At 38.5% G+C, this 23,226-nt stretch overlaps 1 protein-coding gene across 1 annotated transcript; it reads right to left on the bottom strand.

Annotated features, from left to right (window-relative positions):
• Nucleotides 1–333: 333 nt before the first annotated feature.
• si:ch211-183d21.1 (uncharacterized) lies at nucleotides 334–20,747 on the bottom strand. Its single transcript, XM_067575484.1, has 12 exons — nucleotides 20,342–20,747; nucleotides 18,554–19,413; nucleotides 18,223–18,403; nucleotides 17,508–17,647; nucleotides 11,715–12,280; nucleotides 11,145–11,418; nucleotides 10,808–11,003; nucleotides 7,635–7,819; nucleotides 7,360–7,455; nucleotides 6,688–6,852; nucleotides 4,106–4,199; nucleotides 334–3,016 (listed from the first exon to the last, which is right to left on the bottom strand). The coding sequence occupies exons 2-12, from the start codon at nucleotides 19,377–19,379 to the stop codon at nucleotides 2,953–2,955; spliced, it is 2,787 nt and encodes a 928-aa protein (XP_067431585.1). The 5' UTR covers nucleotides 19,380–19,413; nucleotides 20,342–20,747; the 3' UTR covers nucleotides 334–2,952.
• Nucleotides 20,748–23,226: the final 2,479 nt, after the last annotated feature.

The raw sequence follows: 23,226 nt of genomic DNA, 5'->3' as shown, positions 1-23,226 counted from the left end.
GCATATTTGTTCATGGCCTGAGTGTTTAACCACGCTTCATTCTCTTCTTTAGATAGCTACCCAACTATACCAGTGGTTGTTGAACCACACACGAGAGCTGAGATGAAAGATACTACATGATATGCGGGTGTTAAGGCTTTGCCAAAGTGCAAATGCATGTAAGTACAACTGCAGACAGGTGACAAATTTAAAAAAATAAGTGTTTCTAGTGAGAAAACTGAAAAGAGCAAAGATAAGATTGGCAGGAAGTGATACTGCTGTAAAGTGCACACCTTAAAAATAACATGTAGATAGCACAAAGACTACTACAGAACAAAGAACTGTGAAACTTAATTGCACATCTGTGGAAGTTTTTTTTTAATTTTAAACCTGCTACATGAGCATGACATTGGAATGGAAACAGGAAAAACAACTGGAAGGCAAACAATGAAAAGAAAGCTCTTAAATCCTGCCCTGAATGCAGATGACATGGAGAACTGTCTTTCCAGTGTTTTCATGTTGTTCAATGTGTAAGTACTCAGCTGTAGACCATGAATATTTTACTATTTGTACATACTTTTAGTCCCCAGTAATAAGATTTGTGAGTTTCTGGTTTCTCTTACAGAACACAGTGCTGTTACTAAATCTGTGAGTATACAACTGAGGAAAAGAAAAAGTTCTTCACTACTCAAATTTAGCAATATCATTTTTTTCCCACTTTTTATGATTGTTGTATGTTTTTCTTCCTGTAATCATTCCTTTTGTTCATACTGACCATTAAGAGATCCCTTCATAAAACACTTTCAATGTAAGAGATGCCCTGATTTTGTGCAAAAAGTTTATTTGAAGCTAATATGAAGCCTTTTTAGTGGCAAATTCCCTCTTTTTGTTACGATCCTTCCACTGACACTCAACAGGGAGGCACAAAGAGGGAATTTTATACTTAAAAGACTATGTTTGGAAGATATCCACTTGATTTGACTAACTCAGACAGCTGAGACCATTTAAATACATTTTTGCACAAAACAAGGACTGTGGATTTTGTCCCCATCAATTACATTGCAAGTACATTTTCATCTCTTAACAGGCAGAATTAGCAGAAAGAATGACCGCAGTTTGTTTTAAGACAGATTTGAAAAATTGTGAACATATCTTTTAAACAAGAAATCATAATGTTTAAGCTAAACTGTTACATTAACAGCATTGTGTTGCTTCTGCAGGACAGATATAACTCAAATTTTATTCAAGAGTCAACACACCTGCATGTCAATATTGCAACTGCCTTCTCCTTTTTGTTTAAAACTTACAAGTACCATTTTAACAAAAAAAAACCTAAAAGATATAGAACTTTACAATGAAACTCCAGACATACTGTACATTGAACATTGCATAACATACTTTCAAGGGGGAAAACATTATATCTGCTCACTTTGAAAGCTAAAAAAAGCTTTAATTTACATGATTGAGTCTGATTTTCTAGCTTCATTTTCACTCAATAGTTGAACTTGAACTATGAAAGCAGCAACGTTGCTGTAAAAATAAATATGACTTCATAGGATAAATTTTGCTTGACAGAGGTGTATTAAGAAATGCCAATACTGTAAAATTAGAACAGAAGATTACCAAGGTGATTAAAGCAAACAAACGAAAATTCTGTGCACCTCAGCAGATGAGTAAGGCTACATAACAAGCTAAGTGGCACATCAACATTATTAAACATGGAGCATATCCAAGCATATATATGCTTATTTCATGGCACTTTGTGTTGGCAAATTTATGATTATTTGAAATTACACTTCAATTTAGAAACAAACTAACTTGCTCTGAACCCATCTAGTTTCTGTGGTTCGACAATAAGTTATCACTTCAGATTGGTGATAAATGCCTCCCCCCCTGAGAAAACCAACATCATATTCATAGTATTTACACTTATGGCTGCAGCAGAGATGGCTGTACTTTCCCTCTAACAAATGAGGAAACCAGCTGACCAAGAAAACAACACACATGTAATGGCACAGAATAGGTTTCTGAGCCGCTTGAACCACAAATTAAACATAAAATAGCATCAACATTAAGCAATCTCTCACCTCTAAAAACAAATATTCTTCATTCGAGAACTTACTTTGTCTTCAACATCAGTCTCTCACATCACTTTTTTCTAAAATTTCAAATCAGGAAAATGTAAACAGTTTGCTTTACATACAGTAAGCATACAAAAGTGGTTACAGAAACTCATCACAAGTTAGCTAAAGACATTCACATTTAAAAAAAAACAAACAATCAAGCCCTTTGAGTGACTAGAGTCTAAACTTGACTATTACAGCATGTAGCAGGAAAACAAAGCAGGAAGTTGATCATTTTGAAGAATAAACGTGAGATGACAATTATTATCTTGATTACAAAGCCTGTTGTTAAAACACTGTAGTGCCAGTTGAGAACGTGATGAAGCAAATGTCATTAAATTGAGAGAAATTCCTGCATAAATCAAAACCTTTTTTTTTTTTCAATTTAAAGGCTTTTCCCACAGTTACATAGACGAGTCAACAGAAATGACCATTAAGGACTTTACTTTTACGTCAAGTATTAAAAAAAACCCTCACTTTCATCTTCCTTTTCTTTTAAAAGTAGTAACCAGCACTGTTCGCATGCAAAGGCTGCACACTGACCTTTACAAAAATATGTTATTATCTGATGTTTTTAAAATTTTCACATCCTCTTACGGACTGTCTGATTTCATGTCTTAAAGTGTCACTTGTTGCATGAAAACAACTATCACTCATTTTCATCAGTGATCTTTTGAAGACAGGGAAGGACACTTGTGGTGACATTCACGTCAAAACAACCGCACAATCAGTAACGTACAGGTCAAATTAACCTCTGATTACCCACGTCTCTCTCTCTCGCTCTCTCTGCTGAAGTCCTCCCACGAACACGAGCACTTACAGACGCAAACACAGTGATTCGAAGCCTAGATTATAGATCTGACAGTCCCTCTGCGTGTTCACTCAGCTCCATGGTGTAATAGTCCAGAGGACGCCTGAGAATAGAAACAACAGCATTAACAAAACACACACGCACACACAATTGAGCAGTAATTCCCTGGAAATCTACTGTCACCTCCTAATGTAAGAAGGGCAGCCCACTGGATGTTGGGTTGTGCAAAAGAGGAGAACAACATTCAATAACACCTCTTTTTGCATGATTGCTTTTCCATTAAGAGTCAGGCTTCAATGGAGGAGAACTACAGTGGCTGCAAACACGAAAGGTCCTCTTTAGAGCCAGTGTTTAGTTTGTCCATTCTGGGCTATTGTAGAAACATGGCAGTGCAACATGGCAGCCTCCATGGAGGAGGACTCACGCCCTACATAAAGGGCCCATTCAAAGCTAACAAAAACACAACAATTCTTATTTTCAGGAGATTATACAACAATTAAAACATACTTGTGGAGCACAAGAGATTCCTTCAACTCTGCTATGACTTAAGAAAAAGGGGAGTAAGGAGTGAGATGTGACAATTGGTGGAGAAATCTGTGTCTCCACAATGGACTTCCTCCCTCTATGACTGATTAATGTTTGTGTAAAATGATGAGTCTAAGGCTGGATTACCAACTGGGCAAACTGGCAACTAACCCAGTGCTTATGACCCTTAAGGGTCTACTTGTCTGTCTGACAATTACTTTATGGTTATTTGATTACCTGCAAATTTGTAAATGGTAATATTCAAACACACAGTTGTACAACTATTTTATATGTTTATATTTTCATACTGAAATACTGACTTATACTGAGGTGACTGCCTTTGTGAATAAGAAAGCAAAGAAACAACCCTTCAGAGCAAGGTTCACAACAATGGAGCTAAATGAGCATTCTCGACTCTCAATTACAAACATTTGTAATTGACATTAAATATCTATTCACACTCAATCACTGTGTAATCAGAAACAAGCATAACAAGTCAAAAGATTAATCAAATGTTATTTATCTGACTTTGTGAAGGTTTTCAGCAAACCAGCAAAGAATACAGGAATGAAATACTGCTGTCATGTGAAGAGGGAGTCTAAAATATCAGTGTGAACATCCAGCACATAAAAGAGATAATGGGAATAATAAAAACAAGACTCCTTACCTCCTCCTGTAGAAATATGTGAACAGAGCAGCTCCGAGTCCCAGCAGCAGCAACACTGCTACTATAAGGCCTATCTGTAACCCCAGGGTAGACGCTACAGTAGGACAGAGCCAAATAAAATCTCAGTTACATTTCCTGAACACGTAAATCAGTTTAAACACACCACAGCAACCCAAACACCCCAATGAAAGTTTGAAACTGCAACTCATTTTTTATGTCCTTCACTCTCTCAAAGCCCATGTGAGGCATCATACATAAATAGCCTTGTTGTGACAGATAATTTCAGCAGTGGAGACAGACTATTACTGCATGTAGCAGACTAACAGTGCAGCAGTGCGTATAATAGAAATTCTGATTCTCTCATCTAAAGGCTTGAATTATATGTACATGAAAAAAACACTGCATTTTCACTTTGATGCATTAGTTACACGTTTCACCTCAAAACTGCTATAATATTCTCCCATCATCTCATGTGAGTGTGCATGCCAGCTTTTTGAGACCCAGCTAAGCAGTTAATAATTTAATTCTTTTTAATAAAACATATTTTAACATCTCAGGATAGTATTCCAGATGTATTATTAAAAACTATGCTTGTTTAACATTTAAAGTCACAGGGGTGCTCCTTGAGATATCAGTCCTGATTGATTTGGCAACACCAGTGGTTACCCTGGTAACAGCAAGTGCCGTTTAATACTAGAGGTCCCACAATTTAAAAGGTGCCTATTTAAAGCTGCCTATGCCATGCAGGATTGGTGAATTCCACCACCAACAATAAAAAATACTACATATAGAGATAATGACAGAATATAAATAGCTATTCCTGAAAAAAAACAGACCATAAATGAGTAAATACATTTCCTTCAAGTATTTCCAGTTTTTTTTACACTGTTGCAGACTAACACTGCAACAGCAAGTATAACAGCAGGTCAGATTTAGTCATAAAAAGGCTTGAAATGTTGACCTGTAAATTTTGTTTTCTCCCCATTAAACATTTTTCATGCCACTGCTTTGTAGTTGAGGTGGAATTTTTGGTGGTTTCAATTTATGGTAATTACAGCTCACAAATCAAGAGCTACAAGCTCTCAAATGGTTCACTATTATTTAATGCTTCAATATAATGAATGACTGCTGGAGTCATAATAAAATCAATTTCAATGAACGACACTGGTCATTAAATTATGAACATTTCATCTTGTTCTCATTTGGTTGCCTTTCAAATTTGTTGTCAATGTTGACAAAAATACTATGAAATCTGCCAGCATACATTTTAAATATGCAAAAATATACATATAGATATATACTGTAAATATGAAAAAATACTATACACTATAAAAACATGAATTAAAATCTAATAATCAGGTAACAAAATAGGTGGATATCACTTATTTTTAAGAACAAGATCTTGATTTTCATTCATCTATTCACATAAATGTAATAACAGCTTTTTTAACTGAATTTTGCTCCTTTAAGAGACTATTGTGTTTGTTTTGTCAGATTAGGATGGGGTCGTTCCCTTTGACATAAAAAATATTTTGTGTTTTTGGATGTCAGTATTGGCAGGTGTAAGGGTTGTCTGCTTCATGATTCTGTTAAAAAAAATCTAGCAACTGAATGAGCAAGAACTTTTCAACTTTCAAGAATGTCCCTCAAAGAGGAGTCCATTCAGCTCAGAAAAAATGTCAGGTTCATTTTTAAAACCACCACCAAAGTTCAGGGAAGGACGATGCTTTTCAAAAGCTTTAACAAGGAGAAAAAGAAATGTCTTCATTCTTTTGTCTGTAGAGATGAAAGCGGTAAACATCTGCAATGAATTCTGAAGGTTCTCATACTGAGAAGTTGCAATCACCAGAATGGACTTCATTTACAACTGCTATTAAAAAAGGTGATCTGTGACTGGATACACTTTCACATAATAAACAATCTTATTGTGTCCTTGAATGTCTATGCTTTCATCAAATGAATACATGGCAGATGTAATGTGAAGCACTTTGAGCTGCATTCCTTATGTAAAAAGTGCTATAAAAATGTCTTTTTATTATCTATCTGACATTGGGTTAACTGGAATGATGTTATTCTACAACCTGTAATTTGCTTTACCTTGTTGAAACATCTTATATAAGCCTCAAGATACACAGTGATGATGTCTCTACCTGGGGCAGATACTTTCTAACTTTTGAGAACACATTGTACAGATTTCACTGACTTGGGATAAGATCACAATAATGATAATATGCCACACTGATCAAAATCCAATCCCTTATCTATTTATCCAGACAACATATCTGGATTCCATTTTAGATCTGCGGTATATTCTCCGAGATAATTTTTGACACATCTGGGAGAAGAGTCATCACAAGACTGGATGTCGCTAGGTTTTTATTGTGTGATTCAAGACCCAGGAGACCACATTGAGAGCATTTAACGAGGTGGATTTTCCCAGCAGAACACACTATTAATTCATTAATTTAACTGAATGTTATCTGTTTTCCCTTTAAAGTGATAATAAATATACTGTGACACCTACTGCGGGTGCTGCGTTTTAAGCATGAAAGGACTGTTTGTGTTTGCTTCGTTGCGCTAACCTATGCTGGTGTAACGGTCGGTGGTGGGAGAGGAGCAGACGTCTCCCTGAGCAGGTGAAGGATTCATGTGGGACGTCTGGATGATGAGGGCCTTCTGATGGTCCGACAGCGCCTGGATGTTCCCCCACACTCGCAGCCACCCAGACACGCAAGAGAAGTTGGCTCCTTGAACATGAACAGACAAATATTATTTACTGTATATGAAAGAGGTCGGATGAAGTAGTTACACCTGAGTCTGTCTATCTCTTAATGATTTCCTTATGTGAGCATTAACTTCCGGAGCTGGAAATGGTTTTGGGGGTTACAAGAGCTCCTGAGTATTGCTCATCTCCTGTGAGTCTCTCTTACACCACTACACACTCAATACATTTGCACTCAGCTATAATGGTATGTTCAAGCAACTTAAACACTGTTCCTTTTCCCTACTTCACTACTACTCTATGATACTGTAACAGTGACCTGTGCTTGCTGTGTTGATTGTCAGGTGTCAAGATTTTCTCCAAAGCCAGTGATGTCAGTGATCTGTAATCTGTTTCACTGAAATCCTTTGAATGAACAAACACTTTTTTCTAAGCTCAGGTATGAAGCAGTCATCTCTAACATTAAAAAAAAAAAAAAAAAAAATCAGCCAAATGTTAACGTTTCAATTCATAGTGAGTGAATCTGTCTCACCTTGGAGATATAAGGCAGATATGCCACAGTGACACTTCTGCTCCAGGTAGTCGGCAACCTCAGTGACTCTCTTCCCCTGGATTAGACCGCTGCAGTCTGAAGCAAAGGGAGAAGAAGCTATGAGCTGAGAATTAAGTGACTTTAGTCAAGAAAAATAACAATAACTTTGAGCAAAGTTGGAAACTTGTCGTACACACAGTGGTTTTAAGTGTCAGAGCCACATTTTATTCAGTTTCACATCAAATGCATTTTAGCTCTGTTTATTTTAGAATTACCTCCTGACCCCTCCTGCCAGCCATTGGACAGAGGTCCAAGGCAAAGGTCAATTTGACTGGAGAAGGCGGAGCTTGGGCAGGTGTTGTTGCGGCGGGGCGTAGGGGAGGAGCTCGTCCAAGAGGAGGGGCTCCTCACTTCACAGCATGAACAACGGCTTAGTGAGACAGAACCATCTTCCACCGACCTGCACATGCATGCAACAATTGAAAGATATAGGTGTGTAGTAATACTAATGATGATATGGTAAAAACAAAAAAACAGATCTACCAAACAGCTTAACTGCAATATTTTGATTGTAACATTACATGTTCATGATCATAGTAATGCTCTCTTAAAGGCAGAATGAGAAGGATTTGTTGGTTGCAATTTGTAAACCATAGACTGTAAAAAAAAAAAAAATGGATGTAGTCACTGTGATGTCACCCATTGGTTTGGTGGACTGCAAAGACAATTCTAGTGGGTCATAAGTGATTGAGAGGGATTATTTTTGTATGAATCTATACATTGTTCCTTCTGCCTTTTGGTGATCCTGGATAATCAGTCTCATATACAGTAGTTACTGTAGGAGTGGACAATATTAGGAACACTCCAGTATACCGCAACCACCTACTACAACCTCAATAATAAACATAAAATAAACAGAATTGAAAAAAACCCCAGCATGCATACAGTTGGTTATGGGAAAGAAGTGAATTACTGACATATACTGAGTAAGCAATTCAAAACATCACAGCAGCCTAAACCGATGCTGCTTACTGGAGGGAAAACTAAAAATAGTTATATGTATAACGAAAATAAACGCTTGATCAATGTTGCGTGTAATCTATAATTTACAAAATGTTAATTCTCAGGGTGTGGGTGTTTATGTATTTGGTCCAGGTCTAAAAGAGGAAAAATTTAAGGGGTCCTTGCCACTTTCATGTTAACACACTGATATGTGCATGATTCATTGACTGAGGGAGTACTCTACTGTGACAAAAATTATTAATCATTAACATAAAAATAGGGTGACAATCAGTCCAGAATTCTTTATAAAATTCATCTGAAAAGCCATCTGGCCCTGAGCTTTTGTTTGTAGGCATCAAATGAACTGTAGCCAGAACTTCTGCTTTTGTACATGGTTAATTAAGGTGGTGTTGATCTAATTCAGATAATTTAAGTAAATTGATACTGTGGAGGTAGTTATCCAGTTTATCTTGTGAATAGTTACTGTGGGCTTTATAGAGTTTATTATAAAATTCATAAAAAGCCTGGTTAATCTCTTTTGGGTGATGGTTATGTTATTGTCTTTGAAGCAAATTGCTTTAATAACCCTTTCTGCTTGATCCGTATTTAATTAATGGGCGAGTAATTTACTTGGTTTATTACCAAATTCATAATGCTTTTGTCCGACATAGTTCATTTTTATGATTTCATTTGAAATGTTGAGGTTTAGATGATGTCTTATGAAGTTATTCACATCTTTCTACTTCTCTCTCAAGTTCTTGTCTTTGCATCAGTTTTTCATGTTTTTTAAACAAAACATATGAAATAATTAATCCTCTTAAAGTGGCTTTTGCGGCCTCCCAGATAATATTGGGATCTATGAGGGGATCATCGTTTTCCTTTATACAATATGTTATCCACACTTGCATTTTTGATCTAATTTTTTTATCTTTAAGTAAGAAGGTATCAAATTTCCATCGCTTAGAGATAAAGTTTTCCCTACCCAAATGAAGAGTTCAATTAAATCTGGCATGATCTGAAAGAATAATTGGACTAATTCCACAATCTTTTATTGTTTGCATGTATTTTGAGTGGACAAAAAAATAATCTATTTGAGAATATGAATAATGAACATTTGAAAAAAAAGTACTATCTTTGACACCCTGGTTTAATTCACAACAAACATCAGTTAGGCCATATTCTGCACATAACCCATGAGGGACCTTTGAAGATTTAGAGCTATGGCTTTTAGTCTGATTAGATTTAACAGAATTCAACGTGCAACTGAAATCTCCACCTATGGCTCCAAATCCTTTACAGTTTTCATTGAAGACCAGCACCATGTCCAGCATGAATGTTGGGTCTGAAACTGAATTTTCTGAAGCTGGGAAGGAAAACTACAAATAGTTTAACTTGATGAAAATAAGTGCTTGATTAATGTTTGATAAGGTCGATGTGACCAAAATGTTGTATGTAACCTAGAATTCACAAAGCGCTAATTCAGTGTGCAGGTATATATTCAGATATATGTATTTATTTAAATTTCTGCAATCATCATCCTGTTGACTCTATAAAAAAACATATTCAGGAAGCCTCCTCATGTTGTCCTGAGCTGCAGTGATGGAATATGAGCTGCTGTAAAAAGGCTACTGTGAACCAATCACCGTCTGAAATACAGGATTTCCCCAAGGAAACTGGTTGACGAGGTGTTAAATGTTCCTCCATACATACCCAGCTGATTGTCACTGATTGAACTGTTTATCTCAAACATTTTCAACCCGTAAAAAAACAAGAAAGGTTTTCTGTTTTTGAGTCATGCTGCTTTCATTCATTAACAGGAAGCACATGTGCAGTCTGTAAACCTGATCAATCACTGTCATCTGCTGACAGATCCTGACTCATCGGGTCTGACAGATCCTGACTCATTAAATATGTGGCATATGCTGAGTGAATTTGCACATTTTTTTTCTTGAACATTTACGGTTTTATGTAAGTCAAGTGTATTGACTTCTTATGATGTCGATGGAGGCAGCTGACCTAAAATAAACCCTGGAATCCTACAGTATGAAGCATAATATGCCTTTTTCACAGAAGGAATAGCACAGCAGGAAAAGCTCAGCTGTATCCCAATTAGCTGCTTCGGTTTCAGGATCCTGCATGCTGGTTCACTGCCACACTGTAGTGGCTGACTGGAGAACTATGGTCATATCAGCTACCTACAATACTGTTAGAGGCCCTAACAACATAGCACGCTGCTAACTCTGTCTAAACATTATGTTAAAGTGAGCTAAGAATGCTAAACATAAAAAAACTGAGCATGAACCAAGGTTGTTTTACCAGGTTCTCAGTCTGTGGCCTTGCCCCAGTTAAGATTATTTTCATTTTCGACAATCAGATTATAGCCTTAATTTGGTTTAAGACTTATCATTAGTGTAAAAGTTTCTCTATGATTCATGCAGTTGTGTACCTGAGAGCTGGAATCACTTGTCTCCCTCTGGTGGTGGACAGAGAGGAGAGCAGCTTCTGGTTTTCACTAAACACCAGTACGTCCCTGAGACTGGAGTTGGTCAGAGCAGTGCCAGCTCTACAAACACTGAACAGGTCATAGCACAGGACCACTGCTCCTCGCACTGGCACTGAGGAGCCCTCGGGGAAAGTCTGATCTATGCAGTAGAGAGAGGAGGTGAAGTAGAACAGAGAGAAATGGAGAGAGTGGGTACAAAATAAAAAAGAGGAGATAGGAAATCTTTTGTTTCACTATTAACAGTAATCCATCCCTTGACAACACTGCCCACTGCCCTCACCTGCTCCAGTGACATTTCCAATGATGTAAAATCCATTCTGGTCAATAGATCCTTTCAAAGGAAGGGCGATGACGGTTTCGCTGCGCTCCTGCTCAAACACGGTCAGCACCAGGCCATACAGGTTTGTCTGGGGGGGCCCGTGCAGCTCCACGAAGGCCCTCTGCTGGCTGTGATTAGTCCAGTGGCTACTAGCCACCTCACTGATGACCACACCCTCAGGCGCTGGAGGAGGGCGGGGACAGCTGTTCTCCCTCAGAGGGGTGGGTGGAGCCACCTGTAGTAATTGATGCATGTGTAATGTTTATGATTATAGGAGCTTTAATTATCTTTTGTGCAAGAATACATCAGCATCTGAATTTAGCTAAGCTGTTACTCCGAAACTGCCAAATGTTTGATTAAAGTTGTGTGTATTCATTAGACATTTCAGTTTCAATCAGCATTTATGCTCTTTGTTTTCCACAATGATGTATTTCTGTCATTTCTAAAAAAATCACAGCCTCTGACCTAATAAAACATACATTCCTGTTAAATTTCAGTCTGCCCTCTGAATCCCCTACCCTTTGTACTCACTGAAAAAGCAGACAGGTCACAGGGGTAAAGGCCTCTACAGCGACTGAGGGCCTCATCACCCGGCAGAACCTCTGGATCCTCCAGCAGGGGCAGCTGTCCCGGCGTCAGGGCTTTACTCAGCTCCTGTGCCTCCCTATCTGATCCTCTCTGTCGGTACACAACTGCATCCAGCAGGCCTCTGGTGGGGATCCCTCTCTGCACAGCTGATGGTGGGCCAAAAGGGCTGCGATACAGAGCCACAGCGTCCGGTCCGTTCTGGATGGTGTTGGGAGGCAGGCGGAGTGACGGAGCTGGCACCAACCGGTCACTGCCCAGCAGGAAGTAGCCCTTGGAAGTGGTGAAGTGTCCGCTAAGGCTGATTTCCCTGTAGGGTTTGTTGTTGTGTGCACTGAACAGCAGTATCCAGATGCCCTGCAGGGAGACACGGCGTCCTGATGGGTGCCACAGCTCAATGTACTCGCCATCCTCAGCCGCGCCAGGTGTATCAGTGTTCAGCTCATTGATCAGGAAGTCGCTGTTCCCCCAGGGTGGGAGGTGTGGTGGAGCATCTGTACCTCCTGGAATGACTGAAACATAAAGGAAGGCATTTATTAGGTGTTGTTAAAGAATTTGTTCGATTTGTCATTTTTACACCTCAGTTTTTCTATGGATTTAACAAATGACATATAACATGTTGATTTGTGAGCTTTACAGGTGCTGATAGGCAGATTTTGTTACCTTTGTACAGAGCTTAGTTAGCTCTTCCCCCCTGATTCTAGTCTTCATGTTACTCTAAGATAACTGGCTGCTGTCAGCTGCTTCATACTGAGCACAAGAAGAAATGAGAGTGGTGTCGAACTCATGTAACTCTCAACAAGAAAGCGAATAAGCCTGCTTACCAATTAATTTTGCTACTCATAGTTTCTTTGCTAAAAAGGAAAACATTCATTTAGCAAGATCCCATTTATTACTGCCTTATAATGGCCCCCTGTTGACATTTGAGGAAAAAAATATTGTGTGGAAAATCATCAGCTTCACCACTCAGCCTCCGTACTGGAAGTAATAAACAAACCCCTTTGACTGCATATAAGAGAACATTTCACACAATGTTGTTCGTCTGTTTCATGGGATGTCAATATTATTTTTTAAAGTATACAATTGAGAGAAAGTTTCTGCAAGACTGCAACTGAAGAGGAATTCATAAAAAATGACAAAGTATTGTTTTCCAAATATCAATGTATAAATTATTATATACAGTACAGTGGAAATTACTGGTAAAACATCATACAATGTGATGGTGACATACATATCGGTGATAAATGATGATGATGTTGCCATACATGTGATCTCTAAAGACATAATTTATATTCAACTATACACAGTAACACCCACAATCTCTAAGAGTGTATCTAAATCAGAATCGCCTAATTGATCTCATATGGATAATACTCTGGTTCTCTATATGTTTCATTGAACAATTTGAAGCTGTTAGTGTGCTCCTGTGACCTTGTCAACATGTTGAACATGGTTCACAGAAGACTGGAGCTATAACATGCATGCACACGGTTGTTTGACAATGATTAAAGGTAATTATCAATGAACAATTGGCATTTACTGAACATCTTAGCATGTGGCTTATGTTTACAAGCCAATGAATTTTCTGTATTGAGTCCACTGACTAACAAATTTCCTACTTTGCCAGAGTTTGACAGCATCTTTCAGTCGAGTGAGAATATTTTGTGAATGTTTTATGAATTAAATGTGTTTTCTTGTTCTGGAAAAAGAAAAAAATAAACCTGTTGCAGATATTTGTTTGTTGACATAACAGAGTAACACATGCTGACAATAAAACCTGTAAAAGAACAACAGAAGAGTTGACTGCACTTCAGTGCACTGTGGTAAGACTTTTGAGGAAGAATACAAGGGAGTGAGATACCACCTTGTTTTCTTTCCTCTTTTGAAACTGACATTGATATTACATAGGGAATGGGTCCTCCTCCACGGAGCCTGCCATATTGTACTGCCATGTTTCTACTGTAGCCCAGAATGGACAAAGCTAACACGGGCTCTAGAGAAGGCCTTTCGCATTTTTGTGAGTTTTGCAGCCACCGTAGGTTCTCCTACATGCTTGGAAGGGGAGGAGTATTCAGTTGGTTGAAATCTGAAACCTCACCACTAGATGCCACTAAATCCTACACACTGATCCTTTAAGACTAGTGAGACTTTAAAGGGGATGTGTTTGACCACATGTGGCATTCTGCGGGTGTTTCTGTATGTAAATGAACCTGTACAAGTGGATGGATGTAGAATAGGTGAGATTTATCATTGTTCTTTGTTTTAAAGTGTGTTTGATAAACACCAATTTTCCTGCTCACTCGTATGGACTGCTCACTGTATTGTCCCCATGCTGCTTCCTGATGTTGCCACACTATATAAATTTGTATGCCCAAGCACACAAATACACACACACATGCTTTTATGCACAAAGATGAAAAACGGATTTAATGATACACATTGAGAACACAAAGAATAACAATGTCCAAGTCAACTGTTACATTAAAAATGCATCTTTTGCCTGTAAATTCATAGCTACTTCCAACAAGATTTGAAGAGACAATAGAGATAAAGCAGATTAGAACTAGATGACCAGTAACATCCAATCACGTTTCTACTCAAGCCCCTATAAATTGTCAGTTCTCATGACTACTCTGTAGATTCCTTCTTGCCAGCACTACTCGCCACCACTGCTTCTACCGTCTCCACCGCCTCCACCTATTCCTTATATAATTAAAGGTTTGGTATTGGGTGTTGTTGACTTGCTGAGGATCCTTTACCGCAGAGTCTTTACCGCCAAAACTAACCATATGCAATAAATGGTGAAGTGTCTCTAACCACAGGGCCATCTTTTGGCAGTCGCCTAGGGAGCCACCAGTGACACTGCAAATACTGTTCACTCTGTACTGATTGAACACTTGATACTTAGAGAAGACTACAGACAGACTGTAGAGGGACCCTATCAGGAGCTTGACACATATTTTGGGACCCTGCAGTTAATTTGATCACATCGGTGTGTAAAAGGTAAAAGGTTACATATGTTACATGTAACCATCATAATATGCAACTCATGGATAAAACTCATAATCGGGATATAGGGATATTAGGCTCAGGTGCATCCTCAACTGAAGTCTTGTAGTAGTCAGTAGGGTTAACAAAGGAAAGTCAATAATGACAAACAAAGATCTGCACCCTCAAAATCAAACTAAAGGATGTAAACCTCAGTACTTTGTTCACGCTGAGGTTGAAGAATGCATATTTATTATTGTTCAGATCCTCAATGACAACTACTCTCTATGAATAGAAAATACTGCAGGACATTATACACCTTATTATAGGCAACAATATTTTTTCTTAATGCAGAGCTATTCAGCTGTTAAACATATTTAAACTGCTTCATTACTTTTAATGCAGGCCTAAAGTGCATTGTAAGATGTATAATGGAGAAAAAATGGAATTAAAATAAATATTGGATCATGACGCGGTGTCGGGACAGCTGTAAGTGAAAGTCTCATACTGTTAATACCTACAGCTCAAGTTTAATGTGGAGGCAAAGCTGACATCACATGTTCAATACTGTAATAAACAGAGATCAGAAGAATGAGAATTGAGCCAGAAAGCCAGATACAAACGACACACTTACAGACTGTACTAGAGATGCTCCAAGCAGGTCCTAATGATCAGTATCGGGCTGATCCAGGCATATTTTAATGGATCGGTATGGGCTAAAAGGAAGCTGATCAAGTGCAGATCCTTTCTTTACTGCGTTTTACTGAGTTTTGTCCACCTCAACCTGCTTGTGTTGCAGCACTGCTCTCCTTTACGACTGCCTACAGTGCAATCATTTCTCTGTATATGCGAGGGAAAATTACAGTGTGTGGATGTGAAAGGTTATTTGGGTGCAGCAGTGCGAGCAGTGCGAGCGAGGTCAAGTCAACGTTAATTTCGTGAATAACTTGACAGGACAGAATGAATCTGAGCTGTTGTCAGGTTTATGTGCTCTATGCAAGCTGGTGTCTGTACTCAAACACAGATCATTTGTCAGGGAAGAACCTTGACTCTGTAACACTGCAGGACTGTGTTTTTGTAGTTGCCACAACACCAGAGTGATACAGTAAAACAATCCAGCTGATCACGTCAATTTCAAGAGTTCTATCAGATAAAAATTTCATCAGTATCATATCAATAATTTAAGCTAAAACTTAATACTTTTGAACCAGGATCTTTAGTATTTGGCTAAAGAAACTTAATGTGTGGCAAATTCAGTAGGCTGCACCTTTTATTTCAATGTGTCAGATACATATTCAATCAATATTTAAGTTAATAAAAGTATTGGATCACACTTGGTATCACCAGACAGCTGGTATTATAATAAAAAGGACTTGAATTGGGATTGAGGGACTGTACTTGACTGTCCTTGTCCTATCAGTCACCACAAAGTCCATTTTGTAGATATTCTGGAGCTTTCAATAACATTGCATGATCTTCTTAGGATTTATTTATTTTAATAATCTTAATCTGAGTGAGGATCTTATTTTGCTGCTGGAAAATATAATAATATGTGGCTCTCATTCGTTACTACATGTGATGGATAAATAAAAAGCACAATGTTATAGAGAAAACTGTTTGTTTCACAGCATGGCATGTTTCAACAGGCTTTTCAAACTGATAAAATCATCTTTTTTTTAAAAAATGCGCCCCCTCAGTAAACCACAGGCTCAATATTCTGAAAGCATCACTGCACAAGTGATTTCTCCAACAAACAGACAATAAACTTTCATTTCTCTTGAAGCAGTGTCACCCTCTAGCTCTCACTTCTTAATATCTTCAGTGCATGCTCCAGTGATGTAAGCCTCATTCCCAAGTTCCTCAGCTGGTGAATGATGAAATCTATAACTTCCCCGAGGACAGTGCGTTGGGTGTGTCTGAGCATATGCATTCTGAGAAGCCAAATTTAGCGTTTCTGACAGTTAGTCCATGGTTAACCGCGTGTAGCTGTAATTCAACTAATCCATGTTTGCAAGCATATACAAGTAGCTCCTTATGACACATGAGCCAAGAATTCAACAAATAACAACAGTCTCTTCATGCAGATGACTCATCTTACTACCACACTACTCACAGTCACAGATAATCTCTCTCTCACACTAAGATATAATGATCTTGTTCTCACACATAATTAAGTTGTAGCCCGGCGATATATTTTGTTTCATATTTTTGTTTCATCAAAGGATCACCGTACTGTCTCCATCTCATTTATCAGTTTGTCAGGCATGCTGTTTCAAACTTGTTTGTATTTTTAAATGTAAAATATACAGTTCTAAGTAGCAGGAAGTACATGCAGCATGTGTTGTATTAGATAAACTTTAAAAAAATCTGTATCCATCCTTTAAAAACTTCTTTGAAGTAAAATGTGCCGAGAATAATGTAACTGTTTGGATGTTTAGTGTTCACCAACTGGACAGCTGGCGCAAACTTAAATCAACTGTAGGTAGTTTTTATAATATCGACATTGTTTTATAATGTGGCTTGAACATATATTTATCAGTATTTGCTTTCCAGTAAAATCTGCGTCTTACAACTGCCTGTCAAACACATGCATGACTGATTCTCTTCCATTCTACCTGTAAACTCCAGAGAGAAAGCACAAAATATTAATTTGGTGACAAACATGTCAGTAAGAACTGACTTGAGCTGGCAAGGTTGTGCCAGGTTTAGCTAGGCTAATACTGAACACCTAATGTAAATACAAACACTCACCAAAGCTGTGAGGGCAGATCTTCGGCCAGGGACACTGGTTGGGCTGCCAGGGAGTTTGCGGGGCCTCCCAGAAGACACCAGGATCTCTGGTCCAGGTGGCCACACCGCAGCGACTGAGGTAGAAGCCTCCCTCTCTCAAACTGCCAGAATAAAGAGATAATTAGAAAATAAACCTTAAAAATTGACACTTCTGATGGGTTATAATATTACAATTGGCTAATGTTCAGAGACACATTCATATTTTGTTAAATTGCCTTGAAATACATTCTACATTTGAGACTGCTGTAATGTGAAATGTTGTATAGTTTTTGTATAATGCTCAGTGTTTGTCAGAGAGCTGTTAATTAAACTCTCAGGTCAATTTTGAGTGTTGTTATGCAAAAATCTATTTAAGTGTCTTTGAGTCAGTGCGAGTGAGAGCATACTTGTGAATACTGAGATAATGCAAAACACACAGGAAAAAAATGCTTCAGCAAAGAGGAACAGTGGTCACAAGTTGACCATCTCCCCCACTCAGTGCAACACACTTAACAGAACATGTTGCACAACACTCGAAACTACAGCCACTGAACGTCATTAATGCCTCTGACAGTCACGTCAAAAAACAGGACACACAGCTTTACCGAACTGGTTTTGATTCTCCTACTGTCTGTGTATACTGCAGGCAAATTGTGCGTTTTTTTTTTTTAAACACTAAACTATGATAGTTTCTTGCCTGTTGCTGAGTTGGTAGGGCTGTCTGCCTGGGATGAGAGTCTCTGTGAGGTTGGCACTAGGCTTGTTTCCAGGTCCAGCAAACACAAACGCATCTAGAGGCTGTATCTGGCTCAGCGGACTGCCGACGGGAAAGTCCGTAGCTCTGCCGCTGTAAACAGCAACTGCCCCTGACTCATCTCCTGAAAGGAAATCACAACAGGAACAAAGAATTTACGATGAAAACAAAAGAGAATGACTGAATGAAAATCGACAGTTTCAGTCTGTCGATTTTCATTCATATTAACTTGTAGTCTAGGTCAGACCATGAAAACCCGCAGCAGCACACTGACCTTTCATATAGCTCTTCTCTACTGTCACGGAGATCAACCCGTTCCTGGAGGTGTCCACCTTCACATCTGCACTCACACTGACCCTGTCTGTTTTCCCGTCCAGCACTACCAGCACAAGCGGACCTGCAGCCGGGGCTTCAGTTAGCTCCACAAACCCGTCCACCTGCCCTCCTCCTAGCTTCAGCTCAGTAATGACAGGGATGGTCGCCTGGGCAGCAGGTGGGGTACAGTTGTTCCGTTGGCCAGGTGAGGGTGAGGACACCTGAAAGCCCCAGCGATCTTCGGACAGCAGGCACCTCTCAATCGACTCATCCCCCTCAAGTGCTGCTTCATCCTCGACGAAGGCTGGCTCCCCGGGTGTCAGAGTTTCAGCGAGGAACTCTGCACCCCCATTGCGGCGAGTCATGTAAACGACGGCGTCCACCAGCCCATGGGTGGTGACGTTCATCTTCTCGCTGTAGCGGGCAGCAGACGTGTGGTAGAGGACGATGGCGTCTGGGCCGTTCTGGACAGTATTTGGAGGCAGGGGGATGGCCGGTTTGGGCAGCATGTCCACCGAGCCCACCAGGAAGAAACCTCTATCATCTGTGTTGTGGCCCTTGAGGTCCAGCACCTTGTAGGCTATGTTCCCGTTCCCATTGTAGAAAACAAGGGTGTAGCCGTCCAACGACGCCCGTTGTCCACTGGTGTGATACAGCTCCACAAACTCAGTGGTGTCCAGTCTCGGGTTGTCGGCATTAATCTCGCTGATGATGAGGCAGGGTTCACCACTAACTACCACCGCCACCACACAGAGACATGCAAAACAGGCCAAACTGACTACCATGATTTACAGCTTCTCCAAAATGTCTGGGCAGCTTCTGCAACAAAAAGACCACCAGTTGCATTTCTCATTAGTAACTGTCTACAGTAATACTGCTTACTTAACTCGAGCACTGTAAGTACAAGGAGGAGAAAAACTGTGATTTTATTGAAAAGGACAATATCTCAAACAAAATCTGAACCACAGAAAACTACTGTATGTTCACAGCGCTGAGATCAAACTGTATTCTTACACTTGCAGACCAGACTTCCTTGAGGCAAAACCTCATAATATCATGAATGAGTCTTCTATGAGTCTATTTTTTGTTCATGGTGACATTGGGAATGCACGTCTTCTGCATGAGTCATGTAATATTGCGAAACACACTGGCAAGCAGATGGAAACTTTGCATGAAACGGTGAGATGCTTTAGCTATGGACAAATCACTAAATGGGCAGATAATCTAAAATAGTTTAGACTTCTTTATAAATATTTAGTTTTTCGAAGAATAAAGTTAAACATATGATGCAATTTGCTAATCCTGTTTCATCCCTAAATCACATTCTATCCCAAATACAATGAATGTGGTCAACAAACTACGGTAAACTTAAATATGGAAATGTAGGCTGTACACTATGGGTACGAATGCACTCATCTATTCTATTCTATTCTATTCTATTCTATTCTATTCTATTCTATTCTCTCACAGCTTTAAGCTTGGCTGTAAAATGTTTCTTAAAGAGGCTCCATTAGTTTGCACGACAGTTACTCTCTGGGAAAAACATGTTGGGACAAATTAATGCCATTTTAAGATAAAGATAGAGTTCAGTTCTGCCCTGAAATTATCTCCCATCTCTCGACAGTTATTCCAGTCACGGTTGTGCTGCTATGCATGCATCTTTCCGTCGAAAAAAAAAAAAAGAAAAAGCCTGTCAATCTAGTTTCTATCAGTGCCCCACAAGGTCCTCAAAGACGTCGTGACTTACCGTGTTTTCTCGGTCCTTGTCGGCCAGGTGTCGCTTGTTGCACCGTCGAAAGCTCTCCGTTGGATTTTAAAAGGAGATAATATCGGTAAAGTTTGTTTTCTGCCCTCCGCCGCTCCCTTCATTCACAAAGCAGCACTTTCTCCCCCCGGACTGTGGGCGGTCAGACTGACTGAGGGGGATGATGCCTGCCAGGGAAGCTCTTTTCTTTTTTTTTTTCTTTTTTTTTCTTCCTACGGCTCAGTACACCATTCAGACATCCGCAGCGGTAGATAAAACACAAATGTAATGCTTGTGGAATAAAAAGGCACTTACACTGTGGTCACCACGTCTCCCACTGTTTTATAAACAATCTATTTTTGTTGTCAAAATGAGTTCATTTATAATATCTGGTCGTGAAAATTAATTAAATAAAATCATTTCAAGAAGCCTCGCGAAGACCTGAAGGGGGCCCCTGACCCCACTTTGTAAAATAGGGGAGAGCGGGTTCAATTGAAACACTTCAATGAGAGCCGAGTCCAACATCAGGTTAGCCTCTGTTCCAGCAGCTTCCAGGTCAAACAGTTTATTTTTGCTTTCTGAGATATATTTTAAGGGTTCCTCTCACCTGACTTTCTTAAAATATATATCTAGGTCCTACAACTTATCCCAAGCTCCTGTATTTTATGCCCTTTTCAGAGCAAAACTATAAGAATGACCATGTGAATATACCAAACGTAAAAATACCATGAACAAAATGGTCATGATTAGAAATTCACCCTAGAAACACAGGACTTAGTGCATTTAGTATTTATGTTATTTAGTACAATGATACCAAGATTAAAGTAATATTGGGTAAAGAACGGCTTCACAAATGTTCAAGTCTGTCTTAAAACAACAGTCAGGAGCCTAAATGAACATCAAAACTGTTTTCTCTTGCCATAATCTTTCCTCTTGTTCATACTGGCCATTAGAAGATCCCTTCATAATGTGCTTACAATGTAAGTGATAGGGACCAAAATACACAAGCCTCCTTCTGTGAAAAAATGTATTTAAAAGTTTATCTGAAACTAATATGAAGCTTCAGTTGTCCAAATTATTCAAATCAAGTAGATATCTTTCAGTTTTACAGTCTTTTTAGTGCCAAAGTTCCTCTTTTTGTTACTGTACTTCCTGCAGCTAAACAGGGAAACACTGTCCGGGAAAACACAAAGAGGGAATTTTATGCTAAAAAGACTGTAAATATGGCAGATATCCACTTGATATCACTAACCCAGACTGCTGAAGATTCATATAAGCTTCAGATAAGAATACATTTTAAATTCATTTTGCATAAAATAACTGGGTGGACACACTGTGGATTTTGGCCTCCATTACTCACATTGAAAGCACATTTGAAGGGAATCTTTTAATAGCCAGTGTGAAAACTTCACTCAGTGTTCATATGGGTACTTTCGTGTTTTAAGACAGACTTGAAAAATTGTGAATCTATCTTTTAAGTGCAATAATGTCACTATAAACTCACTGTTGAATCCCTACAAGAGAATGACTGCATTTGAATATTATAATTATCATTAAGCACGTTAAGATTAGGTTTTGCAGTTATCTGAATGTAAATATCAACTCACTGCATTTACTAATTAGAGTTTATTCACTTTTTTTCATTTGCTCACATGTTTCCTGTAAGACAGTTCTTATCTTGAGGGCCCTGATTTATGTCTCTCTTGAGAATTAGAAGAATGTGTAACAAACGTTTCAATATGTTGAACACTTGAACAAGCCAACAAAGTTACAGTAAAAGCTTTTTCTTTTGTTGAGAAATACCATGTAACAGACACCTCCAGCGGAAACACAGTGGGATCCTTTAATACATTCAAACTGGCTAAATTGACCACAATAAAGCCAGGACATGTTGCACAGTAGTGGTTAGTCACTATACAGAAAGTTTCATTTCTGGTCTCTGGGGAACCAGTTAGGGAAATTAAAGTATGTTGAAAGCACAAAAAGTCAGATTTTCCATTTAGTTATGAACTAAATTTAACTATATTTAAACTTTTACAGAGGATGAATGCATTTGTGCATTCATTTTTTTAAATGATTGGTAATTTACATTTTTTTTTTGGAATGGAGCCAGTCCATCATTAAACTCGATAGACCATTAACATTAGTATAAAAGTAAAGTTTGATCATATGATCTCACATATCATCCATTATATATATGGACATGATCATATATATACGGTACTGTATAGTATATATATCTTAAGTGACCAATGACTACTGTTCAACTAAAAACCTCTTCCATTCAGTTAAGTATCTGAGTTTGGGCAAATTACATGGGTCAAGCTGAGAAAAATTCATCAATATTTCAATATTAAACTACACATAGCTTATTTTGGTTCATGTAAAAAGTTACATCTTAATTGTTGTCTTTTTCAGGTCTCAGAGACTGTGTTGTACATTTTTCTGACATTATTTGACTGTTCTAGTTGAGTGAAATTAACAGCAAATTTTTGTTTTTATTTGTTTGATTTTGTCAATATGTTGTGGCCTCAGGTTTAGATTGGAGATTATACTTTGCCTGATCTCAGGGTTAAAAGTTTCAGAGTCTGTAGCAGTGCATCAAGTAAAGGCAAATATTTTCAATGGTTATTTAAGTGCATTTTTAGCACCTTACAGGTTATTCGGATATCTACATTAGACAGTATTATAGAAAATATGATTAACCAGTAGGATAGACAAAGTTCCTCTATTGTGAAGAAACCATCAGTAAAAAAGAGATGTGATTTGTTGCATTAAAGGAACTGAAAACATTACATTTGAACCTTCATGTGAATGAAGTAGTATTTCGGTCAGTGTCAGAGGTTATTTAAGGTACATATAGGCCTCACATATATATGCATAAATTG

The sequence above is a fragment of the Thunnus thynnus genome, chromosome 20, assembly GCF_963924715.1.
Source record: "Thunnus thynnus chromosome 20, fThuThy2.1, whole genome shotgun sequence".
Taxonomy (NCBI): Eukaryota; Metazoa; Chordata; class Actinopteri; order Scombriformes; family Scombridae; genus Thunnus; species Thunnus thynnus.
The sequence above is the reverse complement of the archived record's forward strand: the minus strand, read 5'-3'. Positions and strand labels throughout refer to the sequence as shown.

Bases quoted from the DNA above. Each gene is read 5' to 3' on its own strand.
- si:ch211-183d21.1 (XM_067575484.1), bottom strand. From the start codon at position 19,379: ATGGTAGTCAGTTTGGCCTGTTTTGCATGTCTCTGTGTGGTGGCGGTG. The intron at 11,004-11,144 runs GTGAGGGCAGTG...TCTACTGCATAG, and splicing joins TGGAAATGTCACTGGAGCAG to ATCAGACTTTCCCCGAGGGC. The intron at 7,456-7,634 runs GTAATTCTAAAA...CCTTTGCTTCAG, and splicing joins CTGGCAGGAGGGGTCAGGAG to ACTGCAGCGGTCTAATCCAG.